Source organism: Aphidius gifuensis, linkage group LG2 (genome assembly GCF_014905175.1).
Source record: "Aphidius gifuensis isolate YNYX2018 linkage group LG2, ASM1490517v1, whole genome shotgun sequence".
NCBI lineage: Eukaryota > Metazoa > Arthropoda > Insecta > Hymenoptera > Braconidae > Aphidius > Aphidius gifuensis.
In genome coordinates this window covers 9,406,128-9,424,906 of record NC_057789.1, presented here as the reverse complement: position 1 = coordinate 9,424,906, position 18,779 = coordinate 9,406,128, and the positions used below count along the sequence as shown (strand labels likewise).

General features: G+C 27.0%; 1 protein-coding gene across 1 annotated transcript; it reads left to right on the top strand.

Moving 5' to 3' along the window:
* The first annotated feature begins 8,320 nt into the window (after positions 1-8,320).
* On the top strand, positions 8,321-12,268 carry LOC122849035 (DNA topoisomerase 2-like). Its single transcript, XM_044147562.1, has 3 exons — positions 8,321-8,398; positions 8,607-11,892; positions 11,989-12,268. The coding sequence occupies exons 2-3, from the start codon at positions 8,641-8,643 to the stop codon at positions 12,217-12,219; spliced, it is 3,483 nt and encodes a 1,160-aa protein (XP_044003497.1). The 5' UTR covers positions 8,321-8,398; positions 8,607-8,640; the 3' UTR covers positions 12,220-12,268.
* The last annotated feature ends 6,511 nt before the right edge of the window (positions 12,269-18,779 follow it).

Genomic DNA, 18,779 nt, shown 5'->3' with positions numbered 1-18,779 from the left:
GAACAGTTGGGATAAAGTCGTCTGTAATCTTCATCTTCTGGAGTAACTTTTATTTTTTTCTTCTATGAATTTCATACACGGCTGAAGATAAAGTCGTTTTAAGATTTTTAAAAACTTCATGTTTTCCATTTCGATTGATTTCGATCTAATTACACGTAAGTATTACAGTTTTCATTATGTTAATATTACTATAGTAAATTTTATATATTCAAATAAAAATGAGGTATAAAAAAAAGCGGAGTATGTTTTCAAGTTAAAATTATTCTAAGCTGTTCGTATTCTAAAAAGCTTGTTACCAAAATCATCAATATACCATTTTGAAAAAAAAAAAAATGATGATGAATTAATTAAAAATTTTCATGATTACACTCTTGAAATTTTTTTTCCTCCGTGTGGGCTGGTTGTAAAGAAATGCGGTGAATCAGGAAAAAATATTTAATAGTCATATTTGCTTCGAAATTTTTTTTTCTCCGTATGGACTAATTGCGAAGAAATGTGGTGAATCACGGAGAAATATTTACAAAATATGATAATCTAAATTTCAAGATAATATAATTAATAAATTGTTTAAACTTTTATAAATTACAGATAATAAATTCTTGTATCTTGGTAAATTAATTATTTTCGGTTGGTTCTGTATTGCAATATTATATATTGAATACAAAATTATAAAAGTTTTAACATGTTAACATTTTTAGGCAAAAATTTGATTATTTTAACTTAAATTTTTTAGTTTAAATATTACTTACGTTTCTTGCCCTTATTCATCATATTCGAGAGTAGCAAAGAGTTAATGCGTGGGATAAAACTGCTTGTCCTTAGACTTTTTAGTTTATAGAAATAAATTACATGTATTTTATTTTTATAAATTAAAAAGTCTAAAGACAAGCAGTTGCTAAGGAAAAGATATAGCTAAGGGATTGATGTATAGCCCATCATGGCACACTTATTCCCAAAATGCAAGAGTAGTCGGAGCATTTTTTTCCGCAGTAGGGATTTGCAACCTATTGCACAAAATTTACTGATAATGCTACAATCGATTCATTGAATGTAATTAAAAGTCAGATCGACCTGAAAACGCATACGACTGTATCATTGATATATTAAAGCTTAAATATGATAAAAAATTGACTAATATAAACAAAACTGTCAAAACAATATCACCGAAAAGTATTATGATTTGGTCACTGAATTATTGTTAGAAATTACAAAGCTCAATACAAACTTGAATTAACAACAACAAAAATAAAAAATTATGGAACAATCTAACAGCATTATCAAGCGATATATTCAATGGTCTTGAAAAACTCAAAATATTAGATCTCAAATTCAAAAAATTATATTTCCTTCATCAGGTGCTTTTAATGATTTATCAAATCTTCAGAGACTTGAATTGGAAAACCACAATTTAACATCGTTATCGGGCGATGTATTCAATGGTCTTGAACAACTCACATATCTAAGTCTATCACGGAATAAACTAAATTTCCTTCAACTAGGTACCTTTCATAATTTATCAAATCTTGAGAGTCTTTTTAGTTTTTATGCACATAACAACAATCTAACATTATTATCGAGAGACATCTTCAGCAATGGTCTAGAAAAACTTGAAAAGTTATCTCTAACATCAAATCAACTAAATTATTTTGCGTCAGGGACCTTTAATAATTTATTGAATCTCAAAGGACTTTATATATATACAATAATCATATTAGCATCATTACCAAAAGATATTTTCACTGGCCTTAAAAGTCTTGAAGAGCTAGACCTGCAGTAGAACCAACTGGATTATCTTGAGTCAAGTATTTTTAATGATTCATCAAAACTCAGGCTACTTTTCTTAACCAATGATCATTTAACATCATTGCCAAAAGATATATTTAAAAATAATTTTACAGCATTTATTTTTAATAAATTATTGTGATAATTTCAGAGAGAGCGTGCAAAGAACGTGGCCAATCCAAATTGAAAATCTGTAAACAGATTTGTATCGAAATATGACATGACCAATCGACAACCCAAAGTAAGTTTATACATTTTTTATTTCGATATTAACAAGAAGACTAAAGACTTTAACTTCTTGTCTCTAGTTTCCTTGAATATTAATTAATTATTGAACTATTATGACTGATATGAGTATATCAAGATCAACGACAAGACACGCAACTCAGAGAAAAAAAAAAAGCTATTAATTAGCGGGAAATTGGCATTTTTGTTAATTGGTAAGGTAGAAAATATCTTGTTTTTTGTTGTGCACCATTACACATTGTACAACGCATGCGTGATTTTCATGATTTGGATTTTTGTTTTTTATACTGACCAAGTGTTGACCACTGTTGACATTTGCCATATGTCATTCACGTTTGTTCAGAGTGATTAAAGTATTAATTATTATTACTGATCGATCACTGCAAGGATGAAGAAGTTTACCTATATAACGATTGTCATAATAACTGCAGCTGTCTTAGTTATTTGTCCCATTGGGGTGAGTTAAAATTATTTAAAAATTTAATTATCAAAATGATTGTGCATATAGTTTATATATATATAAAATATAAAGAAATTATAATTATTAGATGAATAAATTTTATATAGAACGTACTTGTATAATGTACTTGTACAAAATAGAATGTACTTGTATAATAATATAACTTCGGTGAATCGTCTAGCAATACCTTGACAAGGATTCTCACGTAGAATTTCAAGATGCTGAACTATCAACCATGAAACCCGAGTCGTTTTCTTTTTCTGGTGTTTTCTGGGTAACTGCCTTAATCCCCTTGATCTTCAAGGCTACATGGCTTTTCAATTTTTCCTAGCCTCGACAAGTTAAACACTGACGTCCTTTTTTACCGTTATTATAGAAAAAAAAAAACCATTACTATCACAGCATCGTGAAATTTCACGTGAAAATCGTGGGTTCAAATCTTTGCCGCGTTTGTATATTTTTGTTTTTCCAAAATGAAAAAATATTTATTTTATAACTTAGAGATATTTGTAATAATACTAAATAAAATATAATTGTTATTCATTTTATTAAATTTTATTATTAACTTGAAATTGAAATTTGAAAAAAATTTTTAATAAATTTTTTTTTAAATTTATAAGTACATGATTATTTCAGGGAGCATTGCCAACCGAAACAAATTATAATTCAGAAGCTGAATACAGCATCGTACCGAAAAATTACATGAAATCAACAAGTCGAAGTAAGTTATATTTTTTATTTCAACTTTGATTAATGAGCAAATATTTTTTTTTTCTTATTTTTATTTATAATTATTATAATTGCATGTATGTTTCAGCACTAACATACGAAAAATACTTTTGTTATACATCTTTAATATTTTACATGGAAAATGTTTGTGATGACTCTGCAACCTCAGATGTTGATTTGTCTAACAGAGGTTTAACATTTCTTCCACAAGATATATTCAATGGATTGATATATCTGACTTATTTGAAATTAGATTCAAACAAACTGACCACACTGGAGCTCAACACTTTTAATAACTTGTCCAATCTTAAAATTTTATACATCAGCGGAAACAGTTTAACATCTCTCCCACGAAGAATATTCGATGGATTAATATCTTTAACGCATTTGTATCTGGATTCAAATAATCTGACCAGTCTGGAGCTTAACACTTTTAATAGCTTGTCCAAACTGAAACATTTAAATATCAGAAGTAATAGTTTATCATCTCTTCCACAAGGAATATTCGATGAATTGACCAATCTCACCCGTTTATATATCTCTAATAATAATTTAGCATCTCTTCCACGAAGAATATTCAATGGATTAATATCTTTAACCCACTTATATCTAGATTCAAATAATCTGACTCACCTTGAGCCCAACACTTTTATTAGCTTGTCAAATATAAAACAGTTAGTTCTCAGTTATAATAGTTTAACATCTCTTCCACAAGGAATATTCGATGAATTGGAATCTCTAATTGAGCTGGATTTACAATCAAATCAATTAACACATCTTGAAAAGAATACTTTTAAAAGCTTGTCAAATCTTATAGTTTTACATATCAATAATAATAGTTTAACGTCTCTTCCTCAAAGAGCATTCAATGGATTAAAGTCTCTAATTCAGTTGAATTTACAATCAAATCAACTGTCAAGTCTTGAAAATAATATTTTCAATAGCTTGTCTAATCTTGAAACTTTAGATATCAGTAATAATAATTTGAGATTTCTTCCACAAAATATATTCAATGGATTAATATCTCTAACTAATTTAGAATTAAATTCAAACAAACTGAGCAGTCTGGAGTTTAACATTTTTAATAGTTTGTCCAAACTGACAGATTTATATATTGGTGATAATAGTTTAACATCTCTTCCACAAGGAATATTCGATGGATTGGAATCTCTAATTAAGTTGGATTTGTCAGCAAATAAATTGTCATTTCTTGAAAAAAATACTTTTAAAAGCTTGTCCAATCTTAGAAGTTTATATATCAGTGATAATAGTTTAACATTTCTTCCACAAGGAATATTTAATGGATTAGAATCTTTACTTTTAATGCATTTGGGATCGAACAGACTGACAAGTCTTCATTCTACTATTTTTAATGAGTTAATCTATCTTGTAATTTTAGATATTCATAATAATAGTTTGACGGATCTTCCAATTAATATTTTTATAAAAAATCAAAAACTGGAATGTTTATGTTTACAATCAAACAATCTCAATAAATTAAAGCCTGAAATTTTCACTAATTTAATGGAGCTTTATTTGCTCAATGTTGAAGATAATAAATTTAGTCTCACGGACGAAGATAAGAAATTAATTTTAAAAAATATGAAACAGCAAACCTACAATGAATTGGCTTCATATAATATTATTAAAAACGAACAGTGCCTTCATTCTGATTATTATTAATAATTCAATTACTTTTTTGTATGTATTAAATAAAATTATATTCATCTTTGTAATTTAAAAAATATTTAAATAAAATTCATTCTATATAAAAACCATATTAGTTATAAATTAATCTATATAATGAAAAGACGTGGCCGGATCCTTGGAAACGCAGTTTTACGCAAACTATTGGCCCGATTGACATGAAATTCATCATTGATATTTAGTTTGAGCTCAAGAGAGTTTAAGTCATCGAAAAAATCACCCAGGTTACTTTTTACGATCACCAGGAAGTCAAAATGATTTTTTCAATTATCTTCAGGGTTTTTCTTCAAGTTATTATTCAATATATATTAGTTTCCGGTTCACCAGGATGTAGATATTGAATCTTTTCATCATCTCCTGGGTTTTTTTTTTTTCATCAAAAAATATATTTTATCAAGAAGAAAAGAATAAAAATAAGCATTAGTTCTTAATGTTGTTCTCTGATTTATCAGAATGTAGAAATTAAATTTTTTCTACATATTTTTTTTGTTTTTAATTTTAATTAAAAATAGATATACAACTAAGTTCGGCGAAGCCGAACACGGCCGATTCGTTATAAATAATTGATTCAATAATTTATTTATTTTATATTTTATATTACATATGATATTTTATCTTAATTCATAATAATTTCTACGTGTGTGCTTTGTTTAGCTTTTTATCAATCGAATTATTCAAATAAATAAATTTTTGGGAAAATTGCCCGAGTAGTGGTATTTGAGCTTAATTTAGTGTCAATCTCCAAGCTTGGCCAAAAAATAGTGGTGGGTTCTACATTCTCCCTGGTGGAAATCTCAGACTATCAGAGATTATCATGAGTCATGAGAATATGTTATGTTGACAATTGAATTTAACATTGAGATGCGAGAATTTATATTTGAAGAAATTGCACGTGATGCAGTTGATGAAACAATATCTGAATATAGATGCTAACGTTTATTTATTTAATTAACAGATCAGCTGGATGCGGACTAAATTGTAGCGTATCTTTATCAATATTCGCATTCTTTTATATAACATTACATTTAATGAACAAAAATATATGAGAACAAATTAAATATCAATAAATTAATAATATATAGAAAGTAATTCAAATTAAAGTAATGAAATTAAACATCAACAGTTATTTAATAATAAATATTAATTTATTGTTTAATTTATTAATTCATTTAAATTATATTATATATCTCTGCCCTATGGACCTTGATTACAAGCGCTCTCGTCACTTTCATCATTATCATTATTTTGGCCAATCGGCCCTCTCATTAATGAGAGTATACTCTGGTATATATACTCTGGTGGGAATATTTCTCAGCCATTTCTCCAACCATAGGTCATTTTCGGAAAAAATTGATAAAGATGGACAAAAGCCGGAGAAAGGTGAACAAAAGCCGGAGAAATATTTCCACCAAGGTAAGGCTTTCAAATTTTTGCTTTTTTTCATAGTTTTTAAAGTTAAATCATCATTTTAATTTGTGGTAAATCATTGAAAAAATGAATAAGTCAATCAATATTCAATTTACAATAAAAAAAGGTTTTACTTCATTTCTTTTTTCATCGAATTTCGAAGAAAATGAGGAGTTAGATGTAATCAGTAAGATGCATTATATTTTTCAGAAACTTTTTTATTTGTTTTCCATATAGCTCTTCTGGTTAAGAAATCAGAAAATTAAATTTAAAGGATTTTTGTTATGACGAAAATTTAATAAAATTTGAAACACTAAGTACCAGATAAAGCTGATGACAAACCGAAAGATAAAAAAAGAAGTGATAAATCTAAAACCTAAACAAAATCAACAACAGAAGAATCAAAATCAATAAAATATGCTTACATCAACTTGAGCTTGTGCAGATGGATCATCACTTGGTGGTCCAGCAGTCATTGGATTTCCTTATCAAACTCAATTCTAATTAAGCTAAACGCTGACCACGTGGCGAGTAAAAAAAAATGTATGGTTTTTTTTTTACCACTGGAGTAAAAATTACTTCAAGTTTAAATATCTCTGTTAATGATGGCTTGCTTGCTGTTGTTGTTGTTGGATTTTGCATTACTGAAATTGAAGTTGGTGCTGGTGTTGATGCTGTTTTATCAAATGAAAATTCAGAATTAAATTGACCCAAAATTATCAAATTCAACTCCAAAATTATTATCACCAGCATATTAACAAGTTTTTCATCGGGAAAAAATTTAAATATTAATATTGTCTTCAACGGAAAAATAACATTTTATTCAGAATAAATCTATATATTTAATTTATTTATATATTAGTGTACTTGAAAAGAAACTACTGGCATTAGATACAGTTTATCAATTTTGGTTTGACTAACTTATGTTTATTCACAATTTATTTTCAAAAAATTTATAAAAGTAATCAAAATTTGGTATAAATATAAATATTTATAAACTCAAATTTGTTTGCCTAGTGAAAATTCTACAATAGTGATCGATAATGCAAATGATGAAACCAATTTGAAAATATTACATTATTTAAATTGAACGCAAATCCTGGGTGCATGTTTGAGTATAACACTACACGTGTTGTCGATTACTTTTATTCGGAAAATTATCATTTCGAAAAATTAAAAATTTAAACCAATACCACAACCAATACCAAGTATTAGAAAACCTGCTCAAAGATCATCTAACTTGATGTATATCATCTTCGCTGTTTTTGGGAAAATGATTATTTGCTACCATCTTGTAGAAATGTGCAATGGAATAATACCACTTTTTGAAATTCTTTGTAAGCTATCATCAATGATATCAAGATATGCCATGCTGCAAAATTCGTCAAAGCTTCACCCCTTCTGGTAACACACGTAAGATACGAGAATCAAAATTGGACTATTCTGTTGAGGTATATTCATATATATATTCATTAATGCTAATAATGCCATCGTTGTATTTTTACCACTAATTAAATCATAATTCATACTCATCACGTTCAAATGCAATAAAATTCCACAAGGAATATTCGATGGATTGGAATCTCTAATTAAGTTGGATTTGTCAGCAAATAAACTGGCAATTCTTGACAAAAATACTTTTAAAAGCTTGTCCAACCCTTGAAGTTTATATAAGTGTATATCAATGATAATAGTTAACTAATATTCCTTTCGAAAGAGATGTTAAATTTAGAAGAAGTCTTCTCTCTGCTTCTCTCTGCTTCTCTCTGGTTTGAGTATACACCTCCATGGGTTTGAGCTATAGAGTGCTGTCATCTTCTGGAGTAATTTTTCTTTTTTTTTTTTCTTCTATGAATTTCATACACAGCTGAAGATAAAGTCGTTTCAAAATTCAAAAAAAAAACTTCGATGTAATGCTCATCATCATGCTCTATCTGCTCTATGTATCTAGACCTATGCACCTCCAGGTCTATTTCACTTGTCACCGTTGTTTTGACAGTTGACTTTTTAATGTTTGTCATTCTCGCTGATTCTTAAATCCAATTAAATCTATCAATCTATCATTCGGTAAATAATAAATTTTATAATAAAAATATAATTTTACATTAAAATATATATGTATAATCCATAATTAAATTATAATAATTTTGATGTAGAAAAAAAAAAATAACGAAATGACTGATTTTTAGGCTATAAGTTTGAAAATGACACTATTGTTTTGTGTTGATTAATAAAATAAATAAAAATGAAAATGTTGTTTTTATAATTTTTGTAGTTACTCCGGAGGTAAATCACAATTAACCACCACCATGGAGAAGGGTAATGAAAAAGATAAGACAATTGAAGATACCAATCAAAAGAAACTTGAGCTGAAAGAAATACTGTCACATCCAGATGAATACATTGGCTCAGTTGAACATGTTACTGAGCCAATGTGGATATATGATCAAGAAGAAGAGAGAATGATACAACGTGAAATAACATATGTACCAGGTTTATATAAAATATATGATGAAATACTTGTTAATGCTGCTGATAGTATACAGCGTGATCCAACAATAGATAAAATAAAAATAGATATTAAACAAGAAGATAATACAATATCTGTTTGGTATAATGGTCATGGTATACCAGTTGCAGTACATAGAGAAGAAAACATGTATGCACTAACAAAGATATTTGATCATTTAACATCATCAAATTATGATGATGCTGAAAATAAAGCAACTGGTGGAAGAAATGGATATGGTGGAAAATTATGTAATATATTTAGTGGCCGTTTTGTTTTTGAAACATCATCAAAAGAATTGAAAAAGTCATTTAAACAAACATGGGCAAATAATATGAGTAAATGTATTGAAGTAAGTATCAAAGAAAGTAGTGATGAAGATTTTACAAAAGTAACATTTTCACCAGATTTAGAAAAATTTAAAATGACACAATTGGATGATGATATTGTTAGTTTAATGACTAGAAGAGCATATGATTGTGCAGCATCAACAAAAGGTGTTGGAATATATTTAAATGATACATTAATACCAATAGAAGATTTTGAAGATTATTGTGAATTATTCATAAAAGGAAGAACAGATGATTCAGATAATCCACTCAAACTATCATATGAACGATGTGGTTTAAGATGGGAAGTTGCTGTTGCATTGTCACCAAATTATAGTTTTAAACAAATGTCATTTGTAAATTCAATAGCAACAACAAAAGGTGGTAAACATGTTGATTATGTTAGTGATGCTATTGTTGAAAAATTACAAGATACATTAAAAAAAGAAAATAAAGAAGGTGCTCAATTAGATAAAAAATCAATAAAACAACATATGTGGATATTTATTAATTGTTTAATAACAAATCCAACATTTGATTCACAAACTAAAGAAAATATGATACTTGTTAGTAAATTTGACTCAAAATATGAAGTTACTGATGAGTTTATAACTCGTATATTAAAACTTGGTATTATTGAATCAACATTACATTGGGCTAAATTTAAACCTAATACACAGTTACAAAAATTAACTGGTGGTTCACCAAAGAAGAAAAAAATATTTGGTATACCAAGACTAGATGATGCATATAATGCTGGTACATCCAAAAGTATTGATTGTACATTAATATTAACTGGAAATGATTCAGGTGAATGCCTAGCTCGTTGTGGTGTTGGTTCACTTGATAAAGGACGTGTTATATTTGGTATATATTCATTAAATGGTAAATTATTAAATGTACGTGAAACAACAGATAAACAAATATCTGAAAATGATAATATAAATAATTTAATGAAAATACTTGGATTGCAATATCAAAAAAAATATGAAACACAAGATGATTTAAAAACATTAAGATATGGTAAGTTGATGATAATGACTGATCAAGATCAACATGGTACTCATTTAAAAGGTTTATTAATAAATTTTATACATCATAATTGGCCAAGTTTATTAAAACTAAATTTCATTGATGAATTTATAACACCATTAATTAAAGTTACAAAAGGTTCTGAAAAACTTAGTTTTTATTCAACAGCTGAATATGAAAAATGGCATAAAGATCAACCAGCACCAAATAAAATAAAACCAAAATACTACAAAAATTTGGGTACATCAACATTAAAAGAAGCTAGAGAATATTTTTCTAATATGCAAAAACATCGTATTGCATTTACATATGCTGGTGATGAAGATGATAAAAATATCGTAATGGCATTTTCTGAAAAATGTCGTGATCAACGTAAAGATTGGCTTACAAATTATATGACAACAACAAAAGATAGAAAAGAACGTGGTCTTGGTGAAAAATTTTTATATCATGAAAATATACGTTCTGTAACATATACTGATTTTATTAATGTTGAATTAGTATCATGTTTAAATTATGATAATGTACGTTCGATACCAAATGTCATTGATGGTTTAAAACCAGAACAACGTAGAGTTATGTATATTTGTATGTTGAGGAATGATAAAAATGAAGTTAATGTTGCACAATTAGGTGCATCTGTTGCTGAAAAATGTGCTTATTATCATCAACATTATGATGTTGAACAATTATTAATATCATTATCATCAACAATTGTTCATTTAGCACAAGATTTTGTTGGATCAAATAATATTAATTTATTATTACCAATTGGTCTATTTGGTTCACGTATATGTGGTAGTGAAGATGCAGCATCACCAAGATATATATTTACAAAATTAAATCCATTAACACGTTTAATATTTCATGAACATGATGATCCATTATTACAACATGAAATATCTTATGGTAAAAAAAATGAACCAACTTTTTATGTACCAATAATACCAATGATATTAGTTAATGGTGCTGAGGGTATTGGTACTGAATGGATGACTAAAATTCCAAATCATAATCCACGTGAAATAATACAAAATTTATTTAATATGATGGATGGTAATGATATACAACCAATGAAACCATATTGGAAAAATTTTAAAGGTGAAATTGAACCGTTAAGTGATACATGCTATGTTATTTATGGTGAAATTTTGGTAATTGGTAATGATAAAATAAAAATTTCTGAATTACCAATTGGCACATGGATACAACATTATAAAGAAACAGTACTTGATGTTATGGCTTCAAATAAAAATATTGTTGATTATAAAGAATCAGAAACTCATTTTATTGTCACATTAACACCACAACAATTACGTGATTATGAACGTGATGGTTTTTATAAAGTGTTTAAATTACAAACAACAATATCAATGAGTTCAATGTTTGCATTTGATAAACATTTATGTCTCAGTAAATATGATGATATTAATAGAATTATGAGAGAATTTTATGATTTACGACTTGAATTTTATGTTAAAAGAAAAAACTATTTAACTAGTATGTTAGAAGCTGAAGCTAGAAAATTAACAAATCAAGCAAGATTTATATTGGAAATATGTGATGGTATATTGGTCATTTACAACAAAAAAGAAAAAGCTGTGATTGATGAATTGATAGCAATGGGTTATGATTCAGATCCAGTATCAGCATGGAAAGTAACACAAAAAAATTCAAACGAAACAATTGAAGTAAGTTATACCTATAAGTATATATATTTTCTATTAATAATAAATTAATAACTAAATAAATGATCATTTTTATTATTATTATTATTATTTTTACAGGATGATGAAGAAACTGATGAAACTAATGAAACACGAAAAACTGTTGGTTTTGATTATTTATTGGATATAGGAACGAAGTTATATACAAAAGAAAAAATAGATGAATTATTAAAAAAACGTGATGACAAAAAAACTGAATTGGATATATTACTAAGTAAAACACCAAAATCTATTTGGAAAGATGATCTTGATGCTTTATTCATAGCCCTAAATGATTTTGAAGAAAAATAAATAAAAGAAGAAAGAGGTGATAAAAAACACAACTAAAAAAAAAAAATATGAAAAAAAAAGAAATTCTTCATTTTTTTTCAAAAGCATCTCTAAGAGTCATCATTTTCTTTTTGGGTGTCTGTATCATTATTTAATATGTACATTTATATCTTTTTAAATATGAGTCAGAGTAAATATAAAGGTCAACATATCATGTAATATAATGAATTAAACAATAAATATCGAAATAAAATTTTGATACAATATACATGCATATAACTCAATATCATCATATGAATCAGTATTTATTTTTTCACAAAATTCACAAAGTTATTGAATTTGTTGGTGAGTAACAAGTTGTATGATATACTCTAAAACAATTTAAATATTTTATGTGTATTGTTATTTTTATTCCATCCCATATCTTCTGTGTCATCTCAGGATTTGTGTTTCTTCGTATTGATATGTTGATTTTCTGTAAATTAATAATCATTATAAATCATTAACTTGACTCTTATCATTAACAAATTAACAATCATAATACAGTTATTATTTTTAGATAAAAAAAATGTCATAAATAATTACCCACATCATAAAATACTATCAAATAATATTTTTACTTTAAATATATATTAACTTAAAAACAGTTTTAAAATAGATACCACAAAGACAAGTACAAAATGAATACAAGTGTTATAATAACAGCTGCAACAGCATTAATTATTTCAAGTTTAATATCATCAACAATTATTAAGAAAGTTTGAACTTTCAAAAAGCTCATCACATTATTTCCTGGCAATATCTGATACACTCAGTAATTTCAAAATTTAATAAAAATACTCGAACAGAATAATGGAACTATGTCATTGCACACCATGGAGACAGAAGAATTTATTTGTCATTTTAAAAATAAATTTAAAGCATTATATGCAATATTTTTTATTCCATTTGCAAATATATTTATAAATTTTTGAGTGCACGTTGATGATGAAGTGCTACATCACGTCCACCTTGGTATATAATATAATTGTCAAAGTCCAAAATTTTTTGTGCTTTATAAGTTTAACCACATGTCTAAAAGAAAAATAGTACGTGTTAGTGAAAAAATCATTGATAATATTGAACCACATATTAATTAAATTCATTGCTAAATATTTCAATATTATTACAACAGTGATGACAAAGAAAAGTCATTAATTATTAATAAACCACTTGATCATCATCATCACCAGCACCAACAGAAAAATCTTTTACAACCATTCAAATCAATTGATAATTTATCTGAACAATCAAATGAAAAACAACGAAAAATAGCTGAATTATCTGATGATAAAACTGTTGATAAATCAAGTGATAAAGAACACTTGCTTAGGAAGAACAAAAAAGAGGAAAAATTATTTTAGAATTGGATAAACAATTTATTAAGACATATGATACTGAAAAACCAGCACCAGTTGGTATTATTGATGATGAAGTTGTTGTAAATACAACAAATGGTGATGTTGTATCACATGAAAAATTTGTAATTTCCAAAGAAAATATTGTTGTTGAAAAAAGTATTAGTTAGTAAAAATTATTAACTAAGTTTAAAAACTTAATTATTTAGTTCATTAAGGATCATTTCTTTGAGACTTGATAGACTAGCTCAACAAGTTTTAAAAGTTGCCTAAAATTGAATGAAAGATATTTTTTTTATGTAATAATGAAATTTCATCTAAAATATTCAATTTGAAAAAAAAAATATGATTCATGAAAATATATGGTTAACTTGTTTATTTTGAAAATTTGTATAAGTAAAAATAATAAAGAAAAAAAACATAATTATCAATTTTGGCAAATTTATTTTATTTTATCGAATAATACTTGTCATAAACAAATTGGACAAACGCACCGGAGATAATAGTCATCGGCGTTAAAAATATTAATATAAAATGATAATAATTTTAGAAAAAAAAAATTTATTAACAATAATTGGCAAGAGCAAGGCTGTAGTCTTGAATAGTTCTTTATGATTATTTTTTTTTTCATTATCAGTAGATAATCGAATTTAAAAAAAAAAAAAAAAAACCCTTCATCTGCCCGGGAAAAAATTAGACGATCGCCAATGATCGCCAACGATCGTCAGCGGTCGTTGAAGATGTCATATTTGTCCACATCTTTGTCGATCTCCGTCGATCGTTGTCGATCGCTATCGATCGCTATCGATGTACAAGAATTTACAGAAAAATAGACAAACATGATTCTACGGCCTTAATTTAAATAAAAAAAAAAAATATTCCTGAGTATATTATAATTATGATAAATTCTCCAGCATAAGCTAATAATTATTATAATTTGTCTATTTTTCTGTAAATTGTTGTAGATCGATAGCGATCGACAGCGTTCGACTTTGATCGACAGCGATCGACGGCGATCGACAAAGATGTGGACAAATATGACATCTTCAACGATCGTTGGCGATCGTCTAATTTTTTCCCGGGTGCATATAAACTTTCTTGGTACTCCTTATAATATCTTTGAAACTCGCTTGGTTACTTTGTTATAATCAGAAGAGCTTCTAAAAATCTGGCTGGGTATATTTTTTCATTGGAAAATAATTGATAATGAGATAGTAATCATTGTTTTATTTTGATTGAATTAAAAATATGAAATTTGGTTAATTTTAAATGACAAAATTATATTTTTTCTTCAATTAAAACACTGTAAAAAATTAAGAGTATAATATTCAATAGTTGATATATAGATGAAAAAATAAAATATGAAAAATATGTGAAAATGATAAATAAGAAATAATTAATATAAATCAAATCTTTTATTTATTTATTTATTCTAAATATAGTTTTATCAGTGTTAACGATAGTACACGCAGATAATATAACACCATATTTTGACTGTAATTTTAAGCTTTTTACCCCATTTCATTACTAATACACCATTAGCTTTTGGTTTATTATTTTTTAATTATAAATATAGTTTTTTCAACATGTAAATGCATCATTACATCAAGTTTTATATTATTTTTATCATTTAAAAGTTTATCTGTACTCCAACGACTTCCATTGATCATTGTAAATTTTACTTTTTCAAAATAATCTAAATTTGTATTATTAGATTTATTATTTTTCATGTCTGATAGCGCATTGTAAACAGCATAACATAGTTCAGTACAATGAATTAAATTTTTTTCAATATACAATGTTTTCAAAGTATTTATCATCAATAAGATGATTTTTATAATCAGGTAATCAGCCATAATAATCCTGGAGATGTCCTTCCATGTATAACATGTCATTTAATCTACGAAAACCACCTAATATATTTTACCTATTAGCCAGTATCTTATTGATTATTGATAAGAGCTTTACAGGAATATTTTAGTGATACTATTTTGTATTTTCAGTCATGTATAATGATATTTAAAATATTGGCAATAAAGCTGGAATATCAGAAAATGCTGGTGGTAATCCACCAGCTTCAGTAAGTAACACTTTGAAACTACCAATTGTTGATTTTGATGATAATATTAATCTAGCACTACCGATACCAACTTTCTTTTTAAAAAAAATATACAATTAGCTATTTTATTTAATTTTAAAAGTCAATTATATTTACCAATTATGTAGTCATAAATTTTTAATTCTTTTCTGTCATTTAAACTTGATGACGATGTACTCAACCTGGGTGCTCGCATGCAATCAATCCAACTACGTTGTGATACACAGTTGATCGCATTCTTTATCAAGCTACTTACTGGAGCTGCTGATTGCCCAGCACTCTTGTCTGACGTGAGAATAAGGATGCTATCAACATCACTACGTAATTTCTCTCACTTTTATTCACTGTCACACCTCGGTGGTACACCGTCATCAACTGTCTCACCGCTTCATGCAATGTTAAATGTCACGAATAAACCATGTCGAAACACAACACTATTTGAACATATTATATAATATATCGACATATGTCATTTAGTATACTATAACTCCTCAATTTATAATGGATTGTGTAAAAATATCATCACAGTAATTATTATTTAATATTTATTTCTTAAGGTTGTTTGTAAATCGCATGATCGGGCGACTTTTTTGGGTCTCAAGGGTACCTATGAAACTACGTTAAAAAAAAATATTTCAGCGCCCTCCTATGCATAAAATTTTTGTGCTATACTGATGCGTCTTTCGTTGTATATGTTTTGGCCGGCCTGTATTTACACACACTAACACTACCCCAGCAGCAAAAATTCAGATCGTGAAACGTCGCTATTACACACACTACTACCCTGGTCACTGTATAGTGTGCACTTGTATGTCATATATTTCGTATGTTGTTAAATAAATAAACATTTTATAAATAATGTCGAATCGAATAAAATTCAAAGGACGATTTATTAAAAAAAAAACATTATAATTTATCAATTTATATATATATTTATTAATGCACATATATATAATCCTTTGAATTGTTTTGAACGAGTTTGTTGGTGTGTGTGTGCGCAATATAGGAAACAGAGAAAAAAAATGAGAGAGAAAGCATCTGGTGTTGCCATATCTACATTTTTAATGTGACGTCAGTCGGCTGACAACAATAAATTTCAAAACTAATTAACTAATATCTTTTAAACGGTGAAGAGGAAATTAATAATTTTTTTTCCATAATTTTCGGAATTCTACAAAGTACAAATCTGTAGAAAAAAATCAAAATTTAAATTATAAGTTTTAAAAATACAAGTGCAAACGTACCTATACTCCCTATGCTTGCGTGTTAAAGTTGTCAACTTTGACACTAATTATCTGAATTTTCGCGAAGAGGAAAATTACGAAAAAATTCCACAAAATAGATAATTATTTCATTTGAACATTGAAAAAAAAAAATCGAAAATTAAATTACGGGAAATCCATTTACAAACAACCTTAAGATTGCTTATGTTCAGATAAATTCAACGATTAATGTATATAGTAAACTACAACTGGTACGCTGGCTTCCAGGCCTAAATTGTTACTGTATAAATATAAATATAAATATAAATATTGTTGTATAAATATTGTTGTAAAATAGTAATTTAGCAACTATGTAACTATTTAATTAAGCAACTATGCAACTATGAATTTATGCAACTATGTAACTTTTTCATTATATTGTAATTTATTATATGTATTAATATATGTAACATTCAGTTAAATTGCAATTGCAATTTTACTCTTGGCCCTTCAATGGCTCCTGTGGCTACTGGGTCTATAAATAAATAAATAAATAAAAAATAAATAAATAAATAAATATAAATAAATAATTTTTTGGGCTACATTAATTCCTTAGCTACATCTTTTTCTTAGCTACTGCTTGTCCTTGGTTTTCTAATTTATTAAAATAAATTATAATAATTTTATTTGTGAAATAAATAAATAAAAACCAAGGAAAAGCAGCAGTCAAGGAATTAATGTGAGCAAAGAAAGTAGGTGGTAAGCAACATTAATTTTTTCCCGAAATAACTACATCAATAATTCTTTAGACATTTATTCATACAACGAATGTTATTTTGTTTGTTTTAAACGATTTTTAATAATCATAATAAAAAAAAATTTATGTCGGTAACAACAGTATTTTCTGAAAAAAATATATGATACCCGATATTTGTTTGATAAAATATCGGATATCAATATATCGGGGTCAAAAAATATCGGCGATAATATATCGATATAATATCGGCCATTAAATATATCGGTGACTATCGCACATCCCTACTCCACAGGTCTGACAAGTGACGAGTTGGCAACACCCAGTTCTGAGTTCACCCAGTTGTTCATCTTGATTTTTGATCCGTGTTCAAAATTATATATCAAGGGAATTTATCCAGCTCAATCCAGCTTATTAATTGTTTATAACCTATATGTTTATTAAGCAAAATCTATTTGGTAAGCAATATTGATTAACTGTTTTTATAAATGATTATTAATATTTATTTTATTATTTTTAAAAACATTCAAATTTAAATTTATTAATCTAATTAGATATAATTGGGACGCCAAAATAACAATAAAAAAAATCTGTCCACGAGGCACGCGAATTTTTTTTTTTCTCTATTCATTTCTAACCTATATATTTTTTATTCAATGAAAAATTAATACTTTTTTTCAACAATTAAATAAAATATAATGTCATTTGATAATGAAATGCTTGATCTTTGTAGTCGTGGTCGTGGACGGGGACGGAATATTTTTGATGAAAACAAATTATTATCAGCACCTAGTTTTGGAATAATCAATCAACAACATCCAATGATGAACCAACAAAATTCATTAAAACATAAGTCTCCTGGTAGCCAAGGTAAATAATTTAGATTATATTATTAATAATACTAATATAATAATATTAATAATAATAATAATAATAATAATAATAATAATCTTCAAAATACAGAATTAAATGACGACGTCATTTTAATTAAAAGAAGACGTTGTGATGATGATATCACAGACCCAACAGCATCTGGATCACAACAAGATCAAGTACCATCATCATCATCATCATCGTCAATAAATCAAACAGTGAGTGGTCTCGAACATCGATTGTTACCATATAAAATA

Coding starts and splice junctions, on each gene's coding strand:
- LOC122849035 (XM_044147562.1), top strand. CDS start 8,641: ATGGAGAAGGGTAATGAAAAAGATAAGACAATTGAAGATACCAATCAA. Junction 11,893..11,988: donor ATTCAAACGAAACAATTGAA/GTAAGTTATACC, acceptor TTATTTTTACAG/GATGATGAAGAAACTGATGA.